Source organism: Neoarius graeffei, chromosome 4 (genome assembly GCF_027579695.1).
Source record: "Neoarius graeffei isolate fNeoGra1 chromosome 4, fNeoGra1.pri, whole genome shotgun sequence".
Classification (NCBI taxonomy): domain Eukaryota; kingdom Metazoa; phylum Chordata; class Actinopteri; order Siluriformes; family Ariidae; genus Neoarius; species Neoarius graeffei.
Window position 1 is genome coordinate 17915620 of NC_083572.1, and position 27715 is coordinate 17943334.

Sequence of the window (27715 nt, forward strand, 5' to 3'; positions counted from 1 at the left end):
ATGGTGAAACATTGCTCGCGTGTCAAAATGTAACTGCCGCAGAAGGCTTCCGCCCAAGCAGACATGCCTTCAGTGTTGCCAGATATTGCTAACGTTTTCCACCCCAAAATATGTTCAAAACCAGCCAAAAAGCACCTAAACCTGCCCAATCTGGCAACACTGCATGCCTTTCCGGTCAAGTGATTGTGATTGGCTTGTGGCACACCTAGCCAGCCAATGAGCTGCTTGTTTACAGATTCGCTCTTTGTGTCGCAACCAGAATGGCGACCGCTTAAAAGAAATGAATGCTCTGCCAGTGGCGAGTGTGGACGTTGCGTGACTCGCAGAAGATTGTCGCAGGTCGGCGAAAAAACGACTTACTAATAGATATAAAAAATAAAAGTAATTTAAGTAAGTTTAAAATGTAATTTAAATAAAAAGTAAAGTATTCATAAATTGAAGTTTGGAAGCGCCTCTGTTTTTGGGCTGAGGAGAAGTTTGAAAGGGTGTACCGCGATTCTGCCTTCTTGTATCGCGATACGGATTGTGGCTCTGCGTATCGTGATTTCGATACGCATATCGTTACAGCCCTAGCACTTACTACAGTCTTTCTGTCAGCTTCGTAGTACGCCAGAGCAGGGGCCGACACCAGCATGGCTTTGATGCATTGAAACGCTCTTTCTTGTGCCTCACCCCAGACCCAGTCATTCTCCCTCTTCAGCAGGTCTGTGATTGGATGCAGCTTTGTGGAGAGATCTGGCAGAAATCTCCCAACATAATTGATGAGCCCCAGGACTTGACGCAGCTCCTCGACATTTGTTGGACTGGCCATTTTGGTGATCGCCTTCACCTTGCTGGGGTCTGGCCTCAGCCCCTCCGCACTGATGAGGTGGCTGAACCCACTTGCCAGAACCCACTTGACGCATCGAGAGTGGAGAGTATTGTTGCTCCAGCCAGCTTTGGAGCTATGTCTTCAAGAGTGGGCAAAATGTACCTCTCGCGCCGCACTGCTTTGTTCAGGCGTTTTAGGTCTACGCACACTCACTTGCTCTTTGTTCTTTTTCTCAACAGGGACCATCGGGGCACACCAATCCGTGGGGCCTGTGACCTCCTCGATTATGCCCAGAGACAGCATTCGCTTCAATTCGGCTTCCACTTTTGGAAGGAGAGGTAGCGGGATGTGGCGTGGTGTCGCCAGGGAGTAGGGCTCTGCAGCGGGCTTCAATTCGATTTTCACTGGGTCGCACTTGAACAGTCCAATGTCCCCAAACACATCATTAAGCAGATCGGATGTAATGGCATTCACTCTCATTACTAGACCCATTCTCTTGGCAACACTGCGTCCCAGGAGATTGTGAGAGTATGGCCCCTTGATAACTGTCACCCAGTACTTATAGCACCGTCCCTTGTATGGACTTAAGGCGAGGAACCTGCCCACAGTTTGCACCTCGCCTCCTGGGCTGGTAATGAGGGGTTTTGGCCCAGTCCTGATCAACCGTGGACGTTGCAGTAGTTTATTGAAAATGGTCTGTGACATTACTGTAATGTCTGCACCGGTGTCTATTTTAAATTCTACAGGACTGCCATTCACATCCAGTTCTACTAGCCACTCATTGTCGGGGTCAGGCTGTGCAATCACGTCTGGCATCGCCTCACGTACAGCGCCAACAAAAAATGCATCTTCACTGTCGGACGCAACGTTCACTTCTTTAAGTGCTCTACTTTGACAGACAGCCTCGAAGTGCCCTATTTTGTTGCATTTTCTGCATCTCCTATTCTTAGCTGGGCAGGAGCGTGCGTTTCCATGCTGGTCATTGCATCGTGAACAGGCAAACTGCTGTGACTCACCCCTATCGTCTCTCTTTGCCCACTGCGGTCTGTCCCTCCCGCCATTTCTTCCACAGGATTGCCGTCTCCCTTGTCCTTGCATCATAGCATCCACTGAACCGTCCGCACGCAAGCACATATTTTGTTGTTTTATTTGTTCATTTTGACGAGCAATTTGGATTGCTTTCTCTAGAGACAGTTCTGGCTCCAACTGTAACTTTTCTGAGACATCTGTGTCCGATATGCCAATCACAAGCCTATCCCTTATTTGCTCGTCTTTGTTAGCTCCAAACTCGCAGTACTGTGCTAGCTCGTACAGGCTTCGGATAAAGGCCTCCACGGGCTCGTCTGGCTTCTGAACTCGCTTATGAAAGCATGCCCGTTCGTGTATTACATTTCTTTTCGGCACAAAATGCTCGTGGAACTTTTCTATCACAATGTCATAATTCATTTCAGGGCTTACTTCATCATCCTCCTCGTCTTCAAAGTTTTCCATCCGGTCATACACAAACGACTCATAGATAGCCTTGGCTTCCCTTCCCACAGCATAGAGAAGCGTGTTCACCTGCACTTCACCGTTGTCCTGGTTCAGTTTCATTGCCACTCGATAGCGATCGAAACGACGGCGCCACATCGGCCATTCTGCCGGACGGGTGAAGTCGAACTTTTCTGGAGGTCCTAATTTTGCCATCCTCACTAATTATTTGTTAAATCGGTCACTTCTGACACCATGTCATGCGCGGAGGCAATAACGTGACTACCATGTAGGTTGCACTCAATAGAACTTCCGGTTTATTCTCAACGTGACCCTATGACATCATACGTAAAGCCACTACGGTGGCCCATACATTCACATATCATCACATTTCCCCCTTTTAGGTTGAAGAGAAACCCCATTAACTACCCCAGACAGAACAGGTACAATTCCATATAAACTAGGATTTTACGTAAAGCCACTACGGTGGCCCATACATTCACATATCATCACAGCTGTGAACACTGTCGATATCGCTATCCATGCTGTAAAATTAATGCTATTTTGAATCCTCATTCACGGCTGTAATGCAAATGGCTTCCTCCTCGGTATACAAGTGCACTTCCATGGCTGGGAAAAAACTACATTTTGCCACCTATGTAGTCCCCTATTTATACAAATAGGAGTCATTCAGGATTCAGCCATGTTTTTGCTCGGTGTTAGCAAATTACAGATTTTTAGCTTTCTCCTGAAATGTTTTCTTTTATTTCTTCTTCCTCAGGGTAGTAGAACTCGCTTTCGCTGTGAACACTGTCGTTATCGCTATCCATGCTGTAAAATTGCTATTCTGAGAAATGCTCACAGAAATTTATAAGATTTTTGATAATCTTATAAAAAAAAGATAAATGTTAACAAAAAAAAAAAAAAAAATGCTACTATATTGTTGTTGTGAACGAGCGAGTCGCTCGCCAGCCAATCAGAGCGCAGGATTTGGACCGCGAAAAAAAAAAATTTATTAAACTAACAAAATTTACTAGTGATATTTAATAGTCAATTGACACACGCCTCAGTTTCCTGAGGCATTATGGGTGTTTATGATAACTTAATAATGAGACAGAAACTGAAGTGAAGTATACAAATTTAAAAAGAGAAATCAGTCATAAAGATGACAACCTTTGAATGTGTGTGTGGGTGATAATATTTATTGTAAAGTTAGATATAACCTCGCCAACCTATCTATGCCAATTTTCCTTTAAAAAAAACACAAGCACCAGGGAAATTTGACTTAGCCCCTGGTCTTTTCCGTAGCTAGGAACGCCCTTGTAATAAACTGGCAGGGAAGTACACAGATCTCCGAAACCAGAATGAGTCAGTGTTTTTTCGGTGTTCGTGTCGTTACCTTTTTTTTAACTTCCTCATTCATCAAAACTGAAAGCATATTTCGCTTAACCGGCTGAAGGAAAAGAAAATCCACAACGCTTATTTTTCTTTAGCTTTGCGTGAAAGCTCAAACTACCCCGAGCCACATAAACGCCGTCTCTTTCTAAATGTGAAGGTAAGGAAATTAGCTGACTTGTATTCTCACTAATATAACTTTTAAACTAACTTTCAGTGGTATTGGTTAGCTAAGCTTGCTGTGTCACTCGACTAGCATTTTCTATGGGTTGAAGCTGTTTGCTGAATATTAGCTGTCATCTTATTCCGATGGGCTTGTATTTAAAAAAAAAAAAAGTAAAAGCACAAGGCTTAAACAAACAAACCAAAAAAAAAAAACAATTTACCTTCGTTGCGTGTAATCAGGATCACGTGACAGGTTGTTTTTGTTTCCAGGAGGGGGCTGAGTAAACTGTTATGGGTTGTTTTACAATCAGGGTACAAAGTTTGTGTCACAGGGGTCCAAAATTCAAATTGATTCAAACTGGTTCTTGTACCAGTTTTTAAGTGAAGGACAAGTTAAAGAACAGATTTCAGGTAATTTTTTGACATGTGTGTATGGTAGTTTTGTGTAATCTGCTATAAGATGGGAGAAACAAATGAAGTGATTCTCAGGAGGACTTTTTTTTTTGACAATTCAGAATCCACTACTTCCATAGTGCTTTTAAATATAAGGCTGTAAGCTTTGTGTTAGTTGTGTCTAATATTTATGTCCCAATATCTTGACCACATTTTAGGATGAAAATAATCATTTTAGATATGTTATTTTATATTGAAAAATTAGCTGTCTCGGAGAGGACATTTTTTTTGACACAGTTACATACTAATTTGATCAAAATAGTCTGAAAACTTACTGGCATTCAACATTAAAACTTAACTATTAACTATGTTTCCAATGATATGGAACCAAATATTTGTTTTATGGTATAAAGAATGATTTAAGTGCATCCCTTTTGGAGCTACCTGTGGTCAAAAAAGCACTTTTTCTAAATGACACGAGTAATTTTGCTAAATATGACATATTGCCATACATTCACCAAAAATAACGTCTCATCTCATTATCTCTAGCCGCTTTATCCTTCTACAGGGTCGCAGGCAAGCTGGAGCCTATCCCAGCTGACTATGGGCGAAAGGCGGGGTACACCCTGGACAAGTCGCCAGGTCATCACAGGGCTGACACATAGACACAGACAACCATTCACACTCACATTCACACCTACGGTCAATTTAGAGTCACCAGTTAACCTAACCTGCATGTCTTTGGACTGTGGGGGAAACCGGAGCACCCGGAGGAAACCCACGCGGACACGGGGAGAACATGCAAACTCCGCACAGAAAGGCCCTCGCCGGCCCCGGGGCTCGAACCCAGGACCTTCTTGCTGTGAGGCGACAGCGCTAACCACTACACCACCGTGCCGCCCCCAAAAATAATGTTATCACCAAATTTTTTTTTTTTGCATGGTAAATAGAGCCATCACAGGGCTACAATAAACAACCAAGTTTATTTAGTCAAGCCTGTTGATATTGAAGATAATAAGTGTTAAATGTGATTTTTAGCTTGCGTACCCTGATTGTAAAACAATCTAACTATAACTTCGTCATAAGATATAGTTCTGAACATTTTAAGTTTAATAATTCCCACACTCCAAGCTACTGAAAAACTAGCTTTCTTTTGGTCTTTAATCAGAAGGACTTACTGGATACAAGAAAAAGGGGGTAAAAACACTTCAAAGCACAGCATACTGGTGTGTTATCGCGAGAACAGCAGTGATGGCTTTGGGAAACAGGAACTGGAAAATTTACTATAAATTCTTAAGATCTGTTGTCTGCCTTATCAGTCAAATATGTGTTTAAGACATTAATACTAATGCCACAAATATGTTTGTCATCTCCCTTCTGAACCATGTTTGGTTGGCTTGACCAGAATTGCAGCAGTAGAGTGGCCAGTTCCTTTCTGTGCATTCATGCATCTATGGGCAATTTAGAGCAGCTAGTTAACCTAACTGCATGTCTTTGGACTGTGAAGGAAACCCCACACAGACACTGGGAGAACATGTGAACTCTACACACAAAGGCCCTCGTTGGCCACTGGGCTCGAACCCAGAACCTTCTTGCTATGAGGTGACAGTGCTAACCACTGCACCACCATAGATAGATTCTTTATTGTCATTGCACATTACTATACAACGAAACACTGTTTGAGGCCACAGATCACAGCAGCATATCATCTCATCTCATTATCTCTAGCCACTTTATCCTGTTCTACAGGGTCGCAGGCGAGCTGGAACCTATCCCAGCTGACTACGGGTGAAAGGCGGGGTACACCCTGGACAAGTCGCCAGGTCATCACAGGGCTGACACATAGACACAGACAACCGTTCACATTCACACCTACGGTCAATTTAGAGTCACCAGTTAACCTAACCTGCATGTCTTTGGACTGCGGGGGAAAACGGAGCACCCGGAGGAAACCCACACGGACATGGGGAGAACATGCAAACTCCACACAGAAAGGCCCTCGCCGGCCACGGGGCTCGAACCCGGACCTTCTTGCTGTGAGGCGACAGTGCTAACCACTACACCAACAGCATATCAATAAAATAAAAATAAAATACATAACCTTTTAAAAAGCAGCAGTATGTAATTATTCAATGTAGCCAAACACAGTAAGGTGCAGAGTGTGAGTCCAAGTCCGGATCAGGCCTCCAGCAGAGCTTTTACAGCCCTGGGAAAGAAGCTATTTTGGTGTTTTGCTGTTTGTGACTTTATGACCCTAAGCCTGCCAGAGGGAAGGGTGTCAAAAAGACATTGTCTGGGGTGAGTGCAGTCAGTACGAATCTTTGTGGCTCTGTTTTTCAGCCTGGCAGAGTAAATCTGTTCCAGGGATTGGAGAGGGCTACCAATGATTTTAGATGCAGTCCTGATGATCCGCTGCAGATCTTTCCTCTCCTCTGAGGTGCAGCTGGAGAGCCACACTATGCATCCATAGCTCAGAACACTTTGTATGGTGCACTGGTAGAAGTTGGTGAGGAGCTTCTGTGAGCGCCCAGTTTTCCTCAGGGATCGCAGGAAGAAGAGTCTCTGCTGGGCCTTCTTCACCACCATGCTGCCCCCTCCCTTCTGTGTCAGTCTCTTAAACTAGACATAAGCATGAAGAACACACTCGCAGCAGATACAGCAAACTGTGTTCAAAAATATATATCTTGGGCTCCAGAGAGCTACGAGACTGACAGAGTGGCCAAACCATTCAAAACTAGAAGGGCACTCCGTAGAGTGCATACCTCCGCCAAGCCACATATTCAGTTTTGCATCAAAATCTAATCAATTGTTCCTTGGTCCATGGCACACCTTTCCTCAAAATGTCATCGAAATCCGTTCACTACTATTTGAGTTACGTTGGGAACAGACAAAAAAAAAAAAACCCTGGATCCACATACATGTCCGGATTTGCATCAGAATCTGATCAATTGCTTCTTGGTCCATGGCTCACCTTTCCTCAAAATTTAATCAAAATCTGTTCACTACTATTTGAGTTACATTGGGAACAGACAAACAAACGGAGGTGAAAACATACCTCCGCCAACTTTGTTAGAGGTTAAACATTCTAATACACAACTTTTTTTTGTTGTTGTCTGCTGCTAAGAGTCAGAATGGATCACTTGAACACTGTTTCAATTGTTATACTTTGAATATAATCACAGATAAAGTTTCAGTTGTTATACTTTTTTTTTTTTTTTTTTTAAAAAGCATGTTGAGTATTTTACTTAATTGAAAATGGAAACCTAAAGTACATATTCAGGCCGTTGCTGTCTCATGTTGAGACACCACTCCATCATGTCAAATTGGAAATTTGCAACACACAGATTTTATAATAAATACATGTCAAAATCTTCATATACTTGCTACCAAACAACATAATACAGCTGCATATTCTTGTCTTAAAATAAATGGTTTTATAAAATAGCTATTTAGTTCACAAATTTAAACACCATGTGCAGTGGAACCCACAGTGCATTCTACCTCACATGATACACAAGTTGGACACGGATATTAACTGACATCAGTATCAGTTTTGGTTTTAGACTGAACATAAGCAGAGTTTCATGTGAATTTCTTTCACAGCAGGTCATAGACCCTTGTGGTACCTGTGTAGTCATACTTGCAGTGTCGTCAAACTAGTGTGTAGCCGGGGTAGTGTCATCACACAGGATGTGGTTATAAAGAGTCTTTACATTACGCATATGTGAGGATTTCAGTAACCGTCTGGTGCATGTTTTAGTTCTGAGTGAAAGTAAGAGACTTGTGTGACACTGTCCAAGTAATCGCAACTTGTGATGACTTAGTATTATAGAATTTTAATGAGAATAAAATAATTTTATTGTGCACATCAAGGTATCACAAACCTCTCAACAAGAGCTTGTCTTTTGGCAACTGGCAGCTTCTTTGCTGTGCATCAGTGATAAAATGGTTTAATTGTGTACACAGTATCACCCGCTAATTGTAGTTAGTTAGCTAAAATATAGTGTAAAAAAAAAATACAATACCGTGTCATCATTTCTGATTTATTTTATTTAATTTTTTAATCCAATATGGATCAGGCCAAATATCAATGTTCCATTATGACAATGCTCTCATGTGCAAAGGCCCCAAACGACATATTTTACCAAGGTTGGTATGTAAGAACTCAAATGGCCTGTACAGAGCCCTAACCAGAAACCCGCTGAATGCCTTTAGGATGAACTGGAATGTCCACTGTGAGTCAGGTCTTCTCTGCCAAAATTAATAATCTTGTGGCTGAATGGGTAATCCCCACAACCGCATTCCAAAATCTAGTGGAAAGCCTTCCCAGAAGAATAAATGAGAATAACTCCGTATTAATGACCAAGGTTTTGGATTGGGATATTCAACATATATGGGTGTGATGATTGTATACACATACCCATGGGCATATAGTGTAGTTTATATCCAACTTCCCCTGAAAGTATTGGAATGGCAAGGCCAATTCTCTAGTTTTTGCGATACACTGAAGACATTTGTGTTTGAGATCAAAAGATTGCTATAAGATGATGGATCAGAATTTCAGCTTTCATTTCTTGATATTTACATGTAGATATCTTAAACAACTTGGAACATGGCACCTTTTGTTTGAACTTACCTATTTTTCAAGTGATCAAAAATATTGGAATGTGGCTGACCGGTGTTTCTTTTTGCCCAAATGTACCCTGTTAGATTGATTGATTGATTGATTGATTAAACAATTAAAAGCTTTGAATGTCTAGTATTGGCCTTGGGTTTTACCTGCGAATACTGCATTTGTTATTAAAAAAGGATAAATGGACATGAAGGTCAGAGAGCTGTAAATGGGAGAAAAGCAAGCACAAGCATTGGGCAGAGACAATACAACAATTTGGAATGTACTAACAACCAGACATTGAACAGGCCAGTCAAGGAAAAAAAAACAGGTCGGTTCAAGGTTTTAAACTGGTCAAGTCAACCACCAGACCTTATCTTATTTGAGCATGTATTTTACATCTTGAAGAGGAGACCCAATGGAGAACGCCCCCCCCCCCCCAAAAAAAAAAAAATGCGATGAGCCTGGAAAAATATTACATAAGAAAAATGTAGCAGTTTGATGCGGTCACTTGCTTAGTGCAATTATTTCAAGCAAAGGATATGCAACCAAATATTAAGTGTTATTTACTTCCTAGAATATATGTTCTGATACTTTTGTTAACCTAAAAATTGGGTAGTGTTCCACCAAAGTTGCCATGTTCTTAGTTGCTTAACACACCACCTAGATGTAAATATCAGGAAATAAAAGCTGAAATTCTGATCTGTTGTCACGTTTTCGTCTATCCTCCTGTAATGTCTTCAGTGTATAGCAAAAACAAAAGAATTGGCTTTGCTGTTCCAATACTTTCAGAGACTGTATGTACAGTGGTGCTTGAAAGTTTGTGAACCCTTTAGAATTTTCTATATTTCTACATAAATATAACCTAAAACATCATCAGATTTTCACACAAGTCCTAAAAATAGATAAAGAGAACCCAGTTAAACAAATGAGACAAAAAATATTATACTTGGTCATTTAATTATTGAGGAAAATGATCCAATATTACATATCTGTGAGTGGCAAAAGTATGTGAACCTCTAGGATTAGCAGTTAATTTGAAGGTGAAATTAGAGTCAGGTGTTTTCAATCAATGGGATGGCAATCAGGTGTGAGTGGACACCCTGTTTTATTTAAAGAACAGGGATCTATCAAAGTCTGATCTTCACAACACATGTTTGTGGAAGTACATCATAGCACGAACAAAGGAGATTTCTGAGGGCCTCAGAAAAAGCGTTGTTGTTGCTCATCAGGCTGGAAAAGGTTACAAAACCATCTCTAAAGTGTTTGGACTCCACCAATCCACAGTCAGACAGATTGTGTATAAATGGAGGACATTCAAGACCATTCTTACCCTCCCCAGGAGTGGTCGACCAACAAAGATCACTCCAAGAGCAAGGGGTGTAATAGTCAGCGAGGTCACACAAGACCCCAGGGTAACTTCTAGGCCTCTCTCACATTGGGTAATGTTCATGAGTCCACCATCAGGAGAACACTGAACAACAATGGTGTGCATGGCAGGGTTGCAAGGAGAAAGCCACTGCTCTCCAAAAAGAACATTGCTGCTCGTCTGCAGTTTCCTAAAGATCACATGGACAAGCCAGAAGGCTATTGGAAAAAAGTTTTGTGGACAGATGAGACCAAAATGGAACTTTTTGGTTTAAATGAGAAGCGTTATGTTTGGAGAAAGGAAAACACTGCATTCCAGCATAAGAACCTCGTCCCATCTGTGACACATGATGGTGGTAGTATCATGGTTTGGGCCTGTTTTGCTGCATCTGGGCCAGGACGGCTTGCCATCATTGATGGAACAATGAATTCTGAATTATACCAGTGAATTCGAAAGGAAAATGTCAGGACATCTGTCCATGAACTGAATCTCAAGAGAAGGTGGGTCATGCAGCAAGACAACGACCCCAAGCACACAAGTTGTTCTACCAAAGAATGGTTAAAGAAGAATAAAGTTCATGTTTTTGAATGGCCAAGTCAAAGTCCTGACCTTAATCCAATTGAAATGTTGTGGAAGGACCTGAAACGAGCAGTTAATGTGAGGAGACCCACCAACATCCCAGAGTTGAAGCTGTTCTATATGGAGGAATGGGCTAAAATTCCTCCAAGCTGGTGGGCAAGATCAACAGTTACCGGAAACGTTTAGTTGCAGTTATTGCTGCACAAGGGGGTCACACCAGATACTGAAAGCATACTTTTGCCACTCACAGATACGTAATATTTCCCTCAATAAATAAATGATGAAGTATAATATTTTTGTCTCATTTGTTTAACTGGGTTCTCTATCTACTTTTAGGACTTGTGTGAAAATCTGATTATGTTTTAGGTCATATTTATGTAGAAATATAGAAAATCACAAACTTTCAAGCACCACTGTACTAGTATCCTCCAACAGTAAAGTGGTAGTGTTGCACTGATTGATGAAAAATATAATTTAGTTATGAAATGCACCAATGTCTGGGTTGCAAGCCTAGGGGGCAAAGATGCCAAGTAATATTTACCATATTTGTGTCACGTGCCAGGTCAATGTGACAAAATTTTAAATCTGATTGCAGTTTGCTAATCTCAAAATGTATTCTACCATACACCGCAGTAGCTCAGCAGTTGATTCACTATTAAATGTCTTAATTTTCTTTCACCAATATTTCTGTATACAGGTGTGTGCAGGATAGGATCTGTCTTGGCAGGTTTTACTTCTGGCTCTGCTCAATATGGACCTCAGTAAACTTCATGAGATTGATGAGGGGCTGACAAAGAGCGAGGTTGCTGCACTGAAGTTTCTCTGCATGGATTACCTCGGCAGGAAACGGCTGGAGACTGTGAAGGATGCGAAAGACCTGTTCATCCGGCTCTCGGAGCAAGACTTGCTCGCCAGTAAACTCTTCCTTTCTGATCTGCTCTACACCATTGGCCGCTATGACTTACTTTCCATCTTGGACACTGACAGTAAATGTGTCAGGAGGGTGTTGCAGACTCAGAGGTCTGGTGTTTCAGAGTACAGGTAAAAACAGACGAGACTTTTAAGTTGGGGTGTTCCATCTTTGGTATAAGCATATAGACTAAGCTGCTGTTCACCAAAATTAATGTTATTGTGCAATAAAATATTTACAGAGGATTAAAACACAGCAGTTGCAACCTGTTATAGAAAAATAATCAATGGCGGGGTGGTATGTTGTGGTTACAATCCTGAAGTTGAACATTTTCCAATAACAGCATGTCACTTATTTTATAAAAGAATAACATGACATCCATTTATAGTTATATTTAATGTTGTGGAAATGTCTGCAAAACATTGGTTTCTGGTTCTTACTTATAACAGCTGTAAACAGGAGTTCCCCTCACATTCTTTTCTAAGTGCAACTTGTTACCAAAAAATGCAAAAGGCATTGTCTTCCTACCTTAGATTTTCCCATGGAGGGAAAACTTAAAGCTTTACCTCTGACTGTTACAAAGAGCTTGACGTTAAAGGCTTAAATTACATCTCCTTGCAGTAAACTTCATATCAACACTTGTGTTTTTCTTTGTTAGAAAACACATTTTTTTAAAATCTGTTTTTAATTCGGATTACATTATCTGGATTGTCCCCACACAAAATTAATAAACACCATTTGACATATTTGAATATTCATTGCTGTGGAATGAATTATTTTTAAACGTCATAGTATTCTTGAAAATGTATTTGGACTCATTGTGACTAAGAAGTAATGAACTGTTCGTAAAGTTGTACCTGCTCTTTGATACATTGCTACTGTGTGTTTCAGAAAGATGCTCTATAAGCTATCTGAAGATGTAACAGATGACAACCTGCATGACATAAAATTTCTTCTGAGCAATCTGCCTAAAGCAAAACTGACTTCTGCTGTATGTATATTCAGCAAATTTTTTACAGTATGCAGTGAAATTCTATTGTTTGAGAGCTTGAGAAGTTAAGATTGATATTGTGTGTCAGTGTATGACTGCTTTATGCATTCCTGAATATTGCAGACGTTTCTGGACGTCCTGGCTGAAATGGAGAAAATGGAACTGCTTGGAGAAGACAACCTGGATAAACTAGAGGATGTTCTGAGTAACTGCAGTAAAGAGTTAGCTGATAAGGTACAGAAATTCAAGAACTCAGTTGGCTCCAGGGAACTTGATCGCATGTCAATATCAGGTAATTCTGTTTCTCCATAACTCTCCATCTTCTTTCCTTGCTTCCATCCTTCCTTCCTTAATTCCTTTATCCTTTCATTGGTCTTAAACCTATATCATCCATTTATGTTTTATCTCGTAGATCAGGAAGAATCCACCAGTCTGGCTGTACCATGTCAGGAAGAATCCACCAATCTGTCTGTACCATGTCAGGAAGAATCCACCAGTCTGCCTGTACCACGTCAGGAAGCACCAATTGGTCCGTCTGTAAGTACAGGGATACATGACTGCTAAAATAACATGTACACCAGAAAAACATGATTTAGTTCCAATTTTAATGGTTAAAGGATTCTACAGATTATCAGTGAAGTTCCTGATGCTGTACAATATTTAACGTTATGACCACTGACAGGTGATGTGAATAACACTGACTATCTCATTACAGTGGCACCTGTCAAGGGGTGGGATATATTAGGCAGCAAGAGAACACTCAGTTCTCGAAGTTGATGTGTTGGAAGCAGGAAAAATGGGCAAGCGTAAGGATCTGAGTGACTTTGAACAAGGGCCAAATTGTGATGGCTATAGATGACTGGGTCTGAGCATTTCCAAAATGGCACATCTTATCTTATGGGATGCACTGGTTAGTACCTACCAAAAGTGGTCCAAGGAAGGACAACCGGTGAACCAGTGACAGGGTCATGGATGTCGAAGGCTCACTGATTTGTATGGGGCACGAAGGCTAGTCCATATGGTCCAATCCTACAGAAGAGCTACTGTAGCACAAACTGCTGAAAAACGTTAATACTGGCTAAAACTTTTGGTAAGTACTAACCACTGCATACCGGGAACACCCCATAAAATGCGCCATTTTGGAGATGCTCAGGCCCAGTCATCTAGCCATTACAATTCGGCCCTTGTCAAAGTCGCTCAGATTATTATGCTTGCCCATTTTTTTTTTTTTTTTTTTTTTTTTTTTAATCCTCCACTGGCCAAAAGGCCCGAAGTGGGATTATGTCATGGCGATGTGCGTCGGTCCGTCTGTCCCGGGAAGGGATCAACTTCTCTCACAATTTTTGGAGGAATTTCACGAAACTTGGCAGGATTCTTTGTTATATGTCGGTAATACGCATATTGTAGTTTTGTTAAATTCGGTCAGATTTTACCAGAGTTACAGCCCTTGATTAACAAAATTATACTTTGACAATTTCGTGAGGTGTTTTTTTTTTTTTCCCCTTCTGAAATCAACTCCTTTCACAATTTTTGGAAGAATTTCTTGAAACTTTGCAAAAGGCCTTGTTATATGACAGTAATACACATTGTGATTTAATTTTGTTTGTGAAAACTTTACCAGAGTTTTGACCCTTGATTAAATAACTTTTGACAATTTCATGAGGGTGTACGTTCTTCTGAAATCAACTCCTCTCTCAATTTGTGGAGGAATTTCACCAAACTTGGCGAAAGGCTTTGTTCTATGTCAGTTATACGCATCTTGAAATTTCGTTTAATTTGGGCACATTTTTACCAGAGTTTCAAGTTTATTTGTATAGCACTTTTAACAATAAACATTGTCGCAAAGCAGCTTGACAGAATTTGAACGACTTAAAACATGAGCTAATTTTATCCCTAATCTATTCCCAATGAGCAAGCCTGTGGCGACAGTGGCAAGGAAAAACTCCCTCAGACAACATGAGGAAGAAACCTCGAGAGGAACCAGACTCAAAAGGGAACCCATCCTCATTTGGGCAACAACAGACAGCATGACTATAATATTAACAGTTTTAACATGAAGTCAGTTTCGTTGATGTTATAAACTCTTCATTGATGGAAACTTGAGTGCAAAACTGTTCATGACAACTGCAGTCCTAAAGTTAGCAAGTCAGCTGTAGTCCTCAGCCATAAAAGCATTACTGTAAGAGTCTAGAGCGTCCTCCAGGTGTGACTTTCAACTGTCCTCATGGGGCCATCCTCCACAGGAGCGATGCGATGAGACTCCAACCAGACACGGGGCACCAGGATGGATCAAGCAGGTCCGAGGAGCAGAAGAGGTCAGCATCTCGATCCCAGGACCGACATGTAACTCAGAGGGACAGATTTTTTTTTGGGGGGGGGAGAGAAAACACAGGTTGTTAGGTATGCCCAATGTCACCTGAATAAGTGTAGGCAACAGGTGTCAATGTCTAAAAATAACACAAGTATTAAGTCTGTGTGGTAGGGTCGCAGAGACGAGAGTCCTGACATCAGGCATAATACACAACAATGGCATCTTAATATGGTTAAAAAATATCATGACCTGCTCTGGCTGGATGCTTGGTTGGGTGATGGGAGCACACTCAGCAATGAGACAGTTGGAATTATAGATCAGAGTGAGTGCAGGCAGATGCAGATGGGACCCTTAGGGCTGGCCAAGACAATTCGGTTACATTTCACCGGGTCTGGGACATGCGACAGAATGTCTGACGGCCGATTCCCTGCAGGCTACGAGAGCCAGTCAAGGTCTCCACCCTCTCCACCAAAAGATTTCCTGTTGACTCCATGAAACTCAGAGGGACAGATTTGGGGGGAGGGGGAGAGAGAGAGGGAGAGAAAACACAGGTTGTTAGGTATGCCCAGTGTCACCTGAATAAGTAGGAACAGTATACATATTGCACTGAGTACAAGCAGGGACTCTGGCAACTGACTATGACAGCATAACTAAAAGGGGAGAGCTAGAAGGTAACACAGGCATGAGGGAGCCCCGGGACATAAAGCAGCAGCCACTACACCATCAACAAACTCAAGTGAGCAAGCGAGTTATGCCCTTGATTATTAACAAACTTGTATTTCATCAAGGTGTGCTTGCTTTCTGAAATCAGCTTCCCTCACAATTTTTATCCCCCGCTGGCCGAAAGGCCCGAAGGGGGATTATGTCGTGGCGATGTCCGTCCGTCCTGGGAAGGGTGCTCACCTTCTGAAATCAACTCTTCTCACAATTTTTGGAGGAATTTCACGAAACTTGACAGGATTCTTTATTTGTCGCTAATACGCATATTGCATTTTCGTTCAGTTCAGTCGCATTTTACCAGAGTTATGGCATAGTTGCCAGCGGGGGATATTGTGCTGTTGGAGCACTCTTGTCCTTCTTCCAACATATCAACTTCAAGAACTAACTGTTCTCTTGTTGCCTAATGTATCCCACCCTTTGACAGGTGCCATTGTAATAAGGTAATCAATGTTATTCAGTTCACCTGACAGTGGTCATAATGTTATAGCTGACTGGTGTATATACACTATAGAATGCGTAGTCTGTTTTTCTTATTTCTCTCTTGTTTCTCCTTGGTGTGCCTTTAGGACTTGATGCAGGATATACCCATGGCAGAAACAGGCACCTCATGTATGTGTTGACTTCCTTTGTTTCAGTCTTCTGCATATATTCAAATGTGCAGTATTTTCACATTGCATGCATACAGTGGTGCTTGAAAGTTTGTGAATCCTTTAGAATTTTCTGTATTTCTACATAAATGACCTAAAACATCATCGGATTTTCAGCACAAGTCCTAAAAGTAGATAAAGAGAACCCAGTTAAACAAATGAGACAAAAATATGATACTTGGTCATTTATTTATTGAGGAAAATTATCCAATATTACACATCTCTGAGTGGCAAAAGTATGTGAACCTTTGCTTTCAGTATCTGGTGTGACCCCCTTGTGCAGCAATAACTGCAACTAAAACATTTCCAGTAACTGATCAGTCCTGCACACCGGTTTGGAGGAATTTTAGCCCATTCCTCCGTACAAAACAGCTTCAACTCTGGGATGTTGGTGGGTTTCCTCAGATTAACTGCTTGCTTCAGGTCCTTCCACAACATTTTGATTGGAATAAGGTGAGGACTTTGACTTGGCCATTCCAAAACATGAACTTTTATTCTTCTTTAACCATTCTTTGATAGAACGACTTGTGTGCTTAGGGTCTTGCTGCATGACCCACCTTCTCTTTTTTTTTTTGCTCCTCCTACTCAAGCGAGTAGGACGCTTCTTTGCTTTGCTCCTGCTTGATCTTTATTTTACTTTCTCATTTAATTTCCACTATTTTTTTCATTTTATTTTTCATCTTTATAAGTTAGCTTTTAAAACAAAATGCCAGGGGGCAAAAAATCCAGGAGATCCTGCAGAAAATGCACAGAACTAGAACAGAGGATTTCTATCCTGGAATCAAAGATTGATGCTCTGCCAAAGACGGACGAATTAAGAGCGATATCTCAGGAAAGGAGTACAGAAACAGTGGCTGAGAATGCACCCCGACAGGCCGATGGCATTGCAGATCGAGTGGATGAATTCATTGATCTAACAGGGCAAAATGCGAGTACAGAAAACTGGCACATGATGGGTGGCAGGCCCAAAAATAAAAACAGAAGAGTAATTACCTCAACACCAGCTTGTTCTGATACTATGCAACCCATGCTCCACAGCCATGCTATTAGAAATAGAGCTAGGTCTACAAATTACAATAGGATTTACAATCCTATGGAAAATCCACAGCCCATAAGGCTTCAGAACAAATTTGAATGCCTCAGAGACGTGGAAGCAGAATTTTCAGGCGGACAAACACATCGTAAAGAGATCGCACCAAAACCGAAGAGCTGTGGGAAGAGGCAAAAAGCAGCTCGTAACACCACCGGATCCCACAACCCTTGTTCTTGGTGATTCCACTGTAAGACATTTAAAAGGACATGGGATGATTATTTGCTGCCTTCCAAATGCATCCATCTCTGACACCAAAGACAGCATTTTGAAGCTCATGTCCGAGCATAAAACTATCAAACGTATTGTTGTGCATGTGGGAGCAAATGATGTTTTCAGAGAACAGCTGTTTGTCCAAGATGATTTCAGAAAACTTTTTTTTCTGATCTCTATAAGACTGGAATACAATCTTTATCAGTGGCCCACTCCCTGCAAGGGGAAGCTTTGCATTTACTCGACTCTTCAGTCTTAACACCTGGCTTGGAAAAACTTGTTTTTCATCTGGTATGAACTTCATAGACAATTTTAACCTTTTCTGGAATCGCAGAGAATTCTTCAAGCCAAATAGCCCTGAACTCAGCTGGATTGGGACCAAAGTCTTAGCAGATCATTATAGACTTGCAATTTTCTCTCAGCCAGCATTGAGGAAAACAGTTGATAAGATGTCGCAGACTGACCTAGTTACCTCTGCAAAGCCAAAACAATCATCTATGCAAGTCTTCACCAAGGACACACAGCCATCTGGGGCAGACTGCCAAGAACCATCTGGGGCAGACTGCCAAGGACCTCAACAATCACACGGAGAATGTGAGCATGCGATTTTATCATGTGATTCCATCCAGATTGAGGACCTGACTAAAGATAATCATGTCAAGGCTGCATCATCCACATCTCGACCCCATGCAAGTATCACAGAGACTATCAGGGAGACAGTCACCACAGAGACAGTCATGGAGACACTTACAAAGACCTCACCAAAGTCTCACTCTTCTGATTTTATTGTACCATCTCCGTCTCCCCCCTGCATGGATTTCCCTAATAGTATGCAGAGACTGCTGCCAATGGCTACACTCTCTTTTTCCAGCCCAAATCTGTCGCGACAAGCAGTGTACCCAGTTCATCAAAAATTAACCAACAGACTGAACTGTGTTCGCCCAGGACTTTCAGCTGGCTACCAGTCTTTTTCACCATCTAAAAGATACATGACATCTCCAATTCTTTCACCGTCAAACCAAATGGAACATACAGAAAGTCTTGTATGATGTGCTGTGGGTCCCTGCATTGGGTGTAGTTTTGAAAACAAGCTGGGACCCAGTATGCCTATGTCATTCTCTATTCCTGTGTTGATAAGAAATAGAAAACATAGAGCATATTTAACCCAGGGGGTAAACCAGTCTAGTCTCCTTCCTGTTTCAAAACAATATCAGAATGCCCAAGCGGATATTACTTCTAGACTTTCTGTAAAGCTAGCTCTTCTGAACGTTAGATCACTTTCAAACAAGTCATTTTTAATTAATGATCTTATCTGGAAACACAATCTTGATTTTTTGCTTCTAACTGAAACTTGGCTGAATCAAGCAAATAGTGCTACCACCCTTATTGAAGCAACTCCCCCAAATTTTAATTTTATGAATGTTACCCGACAGGGGAAAGGTGGAGGGATCACAAATGTATTCAAAGTCTCTTTTCAATGTAAACAATCCTCACTTGGTGATTTTACATCCTTTGAACACTTATGTGCACTTGTTACATGCTCTCCTAACTTCTTCTTCTTCTTCTTATTAACTATTTACAGGCCTCCGAGACATTCAGTCAAAGTTTTTCTGGAAGAGTTTGGTGAACTGTTGTCAGCCATTTGCTTAGAGTTTGACTGTCTTATTATATCTGGGGATTTTAACTTGCATGTAGATAATCCTGAAAACACTTATGCCAAAGAACTACTTGCACTTATTGACAACTTCAACCTAGTACAACATGTACAGGGGCCGACCCACTCTCGTGGTCATACCCTTGACCTCGTCATCGCAAAGGGTCTTACTGTTTCTACTACTGTTGTTGACCTGGCCTTATCTGATCATTTTTGTGTTTTCTCTGATGTTTCTATGTCTCCTCACATTCAGAACAGCTCAACGACTATGGGTAGGAGAGTCATAAACGACAACACGTGTTCTTTTTGAGCAAGCTCTCTCTCGGATCTCAACCAAAATGTCAGACTCTGTAGATGATTTATTGGAAATTTTTAATTTAAATATGACCCAAATTATGGATGATATTGATCCATTCAAAATTAAAAGAGTCAATGATAAGCAGAAAGCACCATGGAAGCAATACCCAGCTGTTAAACTGCTAAAGAGAGAATGTAGAAAGACTGAAAGAAAATGGCGCAAATATAAACTTCACATCCATTATCAAATCCATAAAGAGATGCTTTGTAAATATAATTATGAAATTTGTAAAGCAAGACAGTCTTTCTTCTCCAACATCATCAACAGGAATATGAACAATGCCCGTGTGCTATTTTCAGCAGTAGAGAAGCTAACTAATCCCCCACCACAATTAGCACCTGAACTTCTCTCAGTTAATAAATGCAATGAGTTTGCAAACTTCTTCAAAGGTAAAATTGATAAAATACAGCAGAATATTGCTCATATATCGCAGTTGCAGATAATTGAAAAACTGCAATCACCAGTGACACAGACAGATAACTTCAACACAATGTCAGAATTTTGTTTGATTATGAGACTCTTGAAAAAACTGTACAAAATCTCAGTTCCTCAACATCTGAATTGGACATTCTGCCCACCAACTTTAAGTCTGTTCTTTATCTTATAATTACAGATGTGCTTCAAATCATAAATACATCCCTGGAGACTGGCGTTGTTCCTGTGTCCCTGAAAAAAGCCGTTGTAAAGCCCCTACTTAAAAAGAATAATCTGGATACTTCAGTATTAAATAACTACAGGCCAATATCAAATCTACCATTCATCGGGAAAATCCTTGAAAAAATTGTCTTCAATCAATTAACTGCCTTCTTGATATCAAACAGCTGTTTTGATAACTTTCAGTCAGGATTTCGTGCCAATCATAGCACTGAAACAGCGCTGATTAAAGTTATAAATGACATATGTCTTAATACTGATGCAGGCAAAACATCGGTCCTGGTATTACTGGACCTCAGTGCAGCTTTTGATACTGTTGATCACAACATATTGCTATATCGACTTGAACACTGGGTTGGGTTGACTGGTAAAGTTATCAATTGGTTAAAATCATACTTAAAAGATAGAAGCTTCTTTGTTACCATGGGAAATTATTCCTCAACATCAATGTCCTTGACCTGTGGTGTCCCCCAGGGGTCGATTCTTGGACCATTACTATTCAACCTTTATATGCTGCCATTTGGGCAAATTATCAAGAACAATTCAATTTTGTATCACTGCTACGCAGATGACACCCAAATTTATTTTGCTCTATCACCTAATGATTATGCCCCCCTTGAATGTCTCTACCAGTGTATCGATCAAATCAACAACTGGATGTCACAAAATTTTCTTCAGCTGAACACAGATAAAACAGAAGTAATTCTATTTGGAAAAAAGATGAAAGACTCAGGATTACCACTATTCTTGACACAAAGGGGATTAAAAACAAAAGAAATGGTTAAAAATCTTGGTGTTTTCATTGACAGCAAGCTAAACTTTGACAGTCACATGAAAGCAATCACTAAAACAGCATTTTATCACCTAAAAAACATTTCCAAACTAAGAGGACTTATGTCAAAAAATGATCTGGAAAAACTTGTACATGCCTTCATCTCTAGTAGGGTTGATTACTGCAATGGCCTTTTCACAGGCCTGCCAAAAAAGACCATCAGATGACTTCAGCTGGTTCAAAATGCAGCAGCTAGGGTTCTCACATGAACAAAAAGAACAGAGCACATTACTCCAATTCTAAGGTCCCTTCATTGGCTTCCAGTAAGCTACAGAATTGATTTTAAAGCATTGCTGCTGGTGTACAAATCTCTAAATGGTACAGGGCCCAATTACCTCTCTGATATGTTGCAGCGGCCTAACCCAATCAGATCTACCAGATCGCAGCAGAAAAATTTACTGTTAAAACCTGTTGTTAAAACAAAGTGTGGTGAAGCAGCTTTTAGCTACTATGCAGTACAGCTATGGAACCAACTGCCAGAGGACATCAAAAATGCTCCTGCTGTTGGCAGCTTCAAATCTAGGTTAAAGACCAAACTGTTTTCAGATGCTTTCTGCTAAATTATTAATATTGTCATCTCTACATGTTTTAAACTCTTTACTTTTACAGTCTCTGCATGTTTTAAATTTTACTTAACTTTTATTCTATTTTATTCTGCTGTTTTTTTAATTGAACTTTTATTTCATTTTATTATTTTATTTCTACTATTGTTTAATTCTTATTTTTCTTCCCCATTTATTTTATGTAATTTTATTTTCTATTGCTTACTGTTTTGCTTTTACTTATGTAAAGCACATTGAACTGCCACTGTGTATGAAATGTGCTATATAAATAAACTTGCCTTGCCTTGAGATTCAGTTCATGGACAGATGTCCTGACATTTTCCTTTAGAATTCGCTGGTATAATTCAGAATTAATTGTTCCATCAATGATGGCAAGCCGTCCTGGCCCAGATGCAGCAAAACAGGCCCAAACCATGATACTACCACCACCATGTTTCACAGATGGGATAAGGTTCTTATGCTGGAATGCAGTGTATTCCAGTGTATTTAGCAAACTGCAGACGAGCAGCAGTGGTTTTCTCCTTGCACTCCTGCCATGCACACCAATTGTTGTTCAGTGTTCTCCTGATGGTGGACTCATAAACATCAACATTGGCTAATGTGAGAGAGGCCTTCAGTTGCTTAGAAGTTACCCTGGGGTCTTTTGTGACCTCGCTGACTATTACACGCCTTGCTCTTGGAGTGATCTTTGCTGGTCGACCACTCCTGGGGACGGTAACCATGGTCTTGAATTTCCTCCATTTGTACACAATCTGTCTGACTATGGATTGGTGGAGTCCAAACTCTTTAGAGATGGTTTTGTAACCTTTTCCAGCCTGATGAGCATCAACAACGCTTTTTCTGAGGTCCTCAGAAATCTCCTTTGTTCATGCCATGATACACTTCCACAAACATGTGTTGTGAAGCTCAGACTTTGATAGATCCCTGTTCTTTAAATAAAACAGGGTGCCCACTCACACCTGATTTCAGTCAATGGGATGACAAACACCTGACTCTAATTTCACCTTCAAATGAACTGCTAATCCTAGAGGTTCACATATTTTTGCCACTCACAGATGTGTAATATTGGATCATTTTCCTTAATAAATAAATGACCAAGTATAATATTTTTGTCTAATTTGTTTAACTGGGTTCTCTTTATCTACTTTTTAGGACTTGTGTGAAAATCTGATGCTGTTTTAGGTCATATTTACCGGTATGCAGAAATCTAGAAAATTCTAAAGGGTTCACAAACTTTCAAGCACCACTGTATATTAATCTCATGCTGTCTCTTTGTCTCTATCCATTTCCCCAGCTCATTCAGTTTCCATGAGGCCTAGGAGTGAGAACACAGTGTACACAGATTCACAAGGAGAGCCAGTCCCCGAAATGTCACAGACAAATGCAATCAATGTTTGTTTAAAACCCAATTTAATGTAGCACAGTATTGTAATATTAAAGGTAATTCATTAATATACAACATGACTATAACAAACTGTGTGTTCCCAAGGTGGAGGACTATTATCCCGTGACCCAGCGGCCTTTAGGACACTGTCTGATTATTAACAACTTCGCCTTTCAAAAGACAAGTATGCTCTTAAATAGGAATGGAACGGACACTGATAAAGGTATTTCTTACTGTTTACAACCGATCTAATTTGATGTTTTATCACATCACTGTTGACTTCTGGATTCTGGCAGAAGCTGTTGATAAATTTACTATAACTTCAGCTCTGATGGCGCCGTTGTATTCCTTACTTATACTTTTAGAATACTTCTTTCTCTTTTCCTTCCACATGCTTTATTACTTTTTTTTTTTTTTTAGATGCACTTACTGAAGTTTTCAAGAGAATGCATTTCACAGTACAAGAGAGAAGAGATCTTTCAAGTACAGACATGCTGAACACAGTGATGGAGTTTTCAAAGAAGGACCACTCCAAAATGGATGCCTTCGTGTGCTGCGTCCTCTCACATGGTGAAAAGGGCACCGTGTTTGGGACTGATGGCAAACATGTTCAGATCCGTGACCTCACTCAACCCTTTGCCCACTGCACGACGCTCACGGGCAAGCCCAAACTCTTTTTCATCCAGGCGTGTCAGGGCGGAGAGATGCAGCTTGGTGTGTGGAGGCAAGATGGAACTGAAGAGGAGGAGTATGAGCATGATGCAGAAAAAGCCGATTTCAGGAGTGTCCCTATTGAAGCAGACTTCCTGATTGGGATGGCAACAGTGGAGTCCTACAAGTCTTTCCGTCACACCAGAACAGGATCCATTTTCATCCAGGAGTTGTGCAAACACCTGCAGATAGGCTGTCCCATGTAAGTGAGTGGGGAGGGAAAACCTGGATTCATTATTCTTAGAAGATATTATTTCCATGAAGCAGAAAAAGGAAATGATTTGTCTTTTTAATATTTTTGGATATGCCACTGTTGCAAATGCATACACAAACCTTCTCAAACTCGCATTTAAATGGATGTGTAAAGACATTTTCCACTGCAATACGAGTATAGCATTAAAATTTGCTCCTTAAATTACCAAATGTGTAGAATCATACTTGCTTTGGGTTGTGCTTAAACATGTCAAAACCAAGTGCTAGTAAATAAAATAAACAGAAACCCTAATATAAAGGATTTTGAGATCACACTCAAGTTAGGACTTTATAATTAAAACAATAAAAGCAAATAGTTAAAATGCAAACCTTTTGTTTACCATTTTACAGAATGCACTTGGTTCCTTATGCAAAAATACCCCAGAAAATACACCCACTATGAATTAACTTAATTCTTAATTTCAGTCATACATTTATGAGCAAGAACAATCTCAGACATGTTTGTCCCTCATGACTTTTTTTTTTTAAACTGTAATTAATTTTTTTCCTCGTTTTTAACAATAAACCTTCATTGTTAACTGGAACAAATGTTCTTGATTTTACAAGTTAAGAGTAAAATAAGAATTGAAGTCTTTTTTGTTTTCACAGAAAGGAAGACATCCTGGCAATTCTGACAAAGGTGAACCGCAGCGTGAGCGACAAAATTATATTTTCTAAATTCAAGCAGATGCCTGAGCCTCGCTACACTCTTACCAAGAAACTGGTGCTACCCATGGACTGAGCTAGAAAGCCCAGGACTTTTGCGATCAGTCTTTGTCTTCCGTTACACCTGATTAGCCTTAGTTTTCTATTAAACCTGATCAGCATGTAGGTTTTGTGGTTTTAGATGTTTATATTAATGGTACTCAGGTTAATTGGTCAACTTGCCATGTGATTAAATATTGAGGAAAAAAATCTCTTTGATATTTCAGGTCCCAGCTGCACGGGCTTCTTTTTAATCATGATTTAAGAATGCTATGTTGTTGATTAAATTCATCTGCAATGTGAATTTTCACTGTAGAATAAAAAAAAAAATGGAACAATGCAGAAAATCATGCAGATACAGCTCAAGAGCTTCAGTTAAAGTTCACATCAAACATCAGAATGGGGGGGGGGAAATGTCATCTCTGTGACTGTGTTATGGTTGTTGGTGCCAGATGGGATGGTTTGAGTATTTCAGAAACTGCTGATCTCCTGGGGTTTTCACGTACTGGAGTTCTCTCTAGTCTTGAATTTGCAGAGAATGGTGTGAAAAACAAAAAGCATCCTGTGAGCAGAGGGTCTGCAGACTGAAACTCCTTGTTGAAAGAGATCAGAGGAGAACGATCAGACTGATTTGAAATGACAAGAAGTCTACAGTAACTCAAATAAGCACTCTCCACAACCATGGTGAGCAGAACAGCGTCTTGGAACGCACAACACATCGAACCTTGAGGTGGATGAGCCACGATAGCAGAAGAACACATCAGATTCTGCTCCTGTCAGTCAAGAACAAGTTTTAACCTTTTTTTATTTATTTTTATTTTTTTAAATCTTCACCTGTCCATGATGGTCTCCGATTCTTGTTCTTGGCTGACGAGCAGAACCCAATGTGTTCTGCTGCTGTTGGAGCCCATCCACTTCAAGGCTTGATGTTTTGTGCATGTTGAGATGCTTTTCTGCTCACCATGGCTATAATGAGTGATTTATATGAGTTACTTTCTCCTTCCTGGCAACCAATCTGGCCATTTTCCTCTGACCTCTCATCAACAAGACATTTCCACCCACAGGACTGGCACAATGTTTTTTGTTTTTCCACACAATTACGTGTAGACTCTAGAGACTGTTGTATGTGAAATCCCAGTTCAGCATTTTGTGAAATACTCAAACCAGCCCTTCTGGCACCAACACCCATGCCATGGTTAAAACAACAGAGATCATACTTTTTGCCCATTCTGATGTTTGATCTGAATATTAACTGAAGATCTTGACTTGTATCTGCATGATTTTCTGCCTTGTGCTGCTGGCCACATGAGTGAATGATTGGATAACTGCATAAATGAGCTGGTGTTCCTATGAAACTAAACAGCGAGTGAACGTTTGGCAATTTTCTGCGCATTCTGTTCTTATGCTGGTGGCATTACATCATTTTCAAACTCGTCGTATGTTGTCCATAGCTCTGATTTAAAATATAGCTCAGTGTTAGAATGTTATGTTTTTTAGATGCTGCCAGTATGAACAAAGAATGTGCCAAACGTTCACTGCTCAGTCTTAGGACCAAAAGATAGTCAGTGGCCTAATACACCTTACTAATTTTCTTAATTACAGCTTTAATCCTTTCAAGTCCATCCTGAGGTCCTGTTATTTTCCTGAGTGCCTGTCATTTTTAGCCTATTCTTTGACCGCATATTTTGGTGTTTCAGCTGCTGTTCCAAATAATCCAATGTTTTTTTTTTTTTTCCTCTGGGATTGACATCAGGAAATTTTGTAGGCCAGTGAAAAATGCTTCTTCATGCTCATCACACACAGACTTTGCTCTGCTCCCTGTAGGTGCATCCTCTCTACATCCTGGAATATGTGTGTGTTGTGTTCTGCTTGGACATGAAACACAAAAGCACTTCTGGCCAGCAAACTGTCAACCCAGTTTTGTCCTAAATTACATTTGTACAGGTGACATTGTAAAATAATATACTGCTGCTGGTGGATGTCACTAATGTTTCTTCCAGGGTGTTTCTTTTGGGCAGGCATCCAACAATGTTGTTCACATTTAGATAAGAAGCGTATGATGTCCTCAGACACACACTTGTGACCATGTCTTATTACCACTAGTGACCTGGGGAAAACTGTTTTCAACAGGGCCTGAATGACTTTTTATTTCACTTAATCGGCATGGTTATTTTTCTATCTTTAACTGAATTCAGGTGCTTACTATAAGTGCCTACTGAGAGAGAGATTCTTTTGTATTACAAATCCTGAACTGTTTACATGTATATTAAAAACTTGAAACAAAGAGAGCAATAGTGAATATAAATTACTCTGATGTTTGAGTAATATTTTATCAATGTATGAGGGTGAGTCAAGTGCAAGTGATAATTTCAGATTTACAAGATTTATTTTTTTTTTTCCTAGAAGAATCCTGTTAAACGCTCACACTTGCACTGATCAGATTAGATAGAAAAATGATGCACTTTTGTGACAAGTATTTGCAATAAACAATGCAAAAAAAATCATGGTTGGATTTGAGTCACCCTCATGTTAATGAAGTCATGAACAACTTTTTCCTTCCTTTTGTCAAAAAATATGCCATGCTTTTGGATGGCAAAGAGAATTATAGAAAATATTATATCATTGGCATACTTTTTGTTAAAAATTTACTTAATAAATGAATGTAAGCTGCATTACAGCAACCTGATATCAATTTATAGGAATTTATTAATACATCATTAGGCACAGAGCACAGCTTTGTATAGCCTATAGGAGAATATAGATGGTTTGTTTTTTTAAATCAGAAATTGAGGTTAAACAAAAATGCTAATCAATCAGTTTTACTTCATTTACATTTCTTAATTGGTTCTGTTCTCTCTGATGAAATGTATGAATCGGGACACAATATATATAGATAGGGTGGAAATTAAATAAAAATATAACATGC

At 40.2% G+C, this 27715-nt stretch overlaps 1 protein-coding gene across 2 annotated transcripts; it reads left to right on the plus strand.

Moving 5' to 3' along the window:
• The first annotated feature begins 3605 nt into the window (after nt 1-3605).
• casp8 (caspase 8, apoptosis-related cysteine peptidase) lies at nt 3606-27293 on the plus strand. Of its 2 annotated transcripts, XM_060918958.1 has the most exons (10): nt 3606-3836; nt 11492-11835; nt 12596-12695; nt 12819-12987; nt 13108-13232; nt 16293-16335; nt 23032-23129; nt 23227-23344; nt 23542-24034; nt 24694-27293. In XM_060918958.1, exons 2-10 carry the CDS (start codon nt 11546-11548, stop codon nt 24824-24826), a joined length of 1569 nt encoding a protein of 522 aa, XP_060774941.1. In that variant the 5' UTR covers nt 3606-3836; nt 11492-11545; the 3' UTR covers nt 24827-27293. The 2 variants fall into 2 exon arrangements, with proteins under 2 accessions (XP_060774941.1, XP_060774942.1); XM_060918959.1 differs by lacking the exon at nt 3606-3836 and having other exon boundaries at nt 11699-11835; nt 12600-12695.
• The last annotated feature ends 422 nt before the right edge of the window (nt 27294-27715 follow it).

Coding starts and splice junctions, on each gene's coding strand:
- casp8 (XM_060918958.1), top strand. CDS start 11,546: ATGGACCTCAGTAAACTTCATGAGATTGATGAGGGGCTGACAAAGAGC. Junction 13,233..16,292: donor AAGCACCAATTGGTCCGTCT/GTAAGTACAGGG, acceptor GTGTGCCTTTAG/GACTTGATGCAGGATATACC. Junction 23,130..23,226: donor CACAGACAAATGCAATCAAT/GTTTGTTTAAAA, acceptor TGTGTTCCCAAG/GTGGAGGACTATTATCCCGT.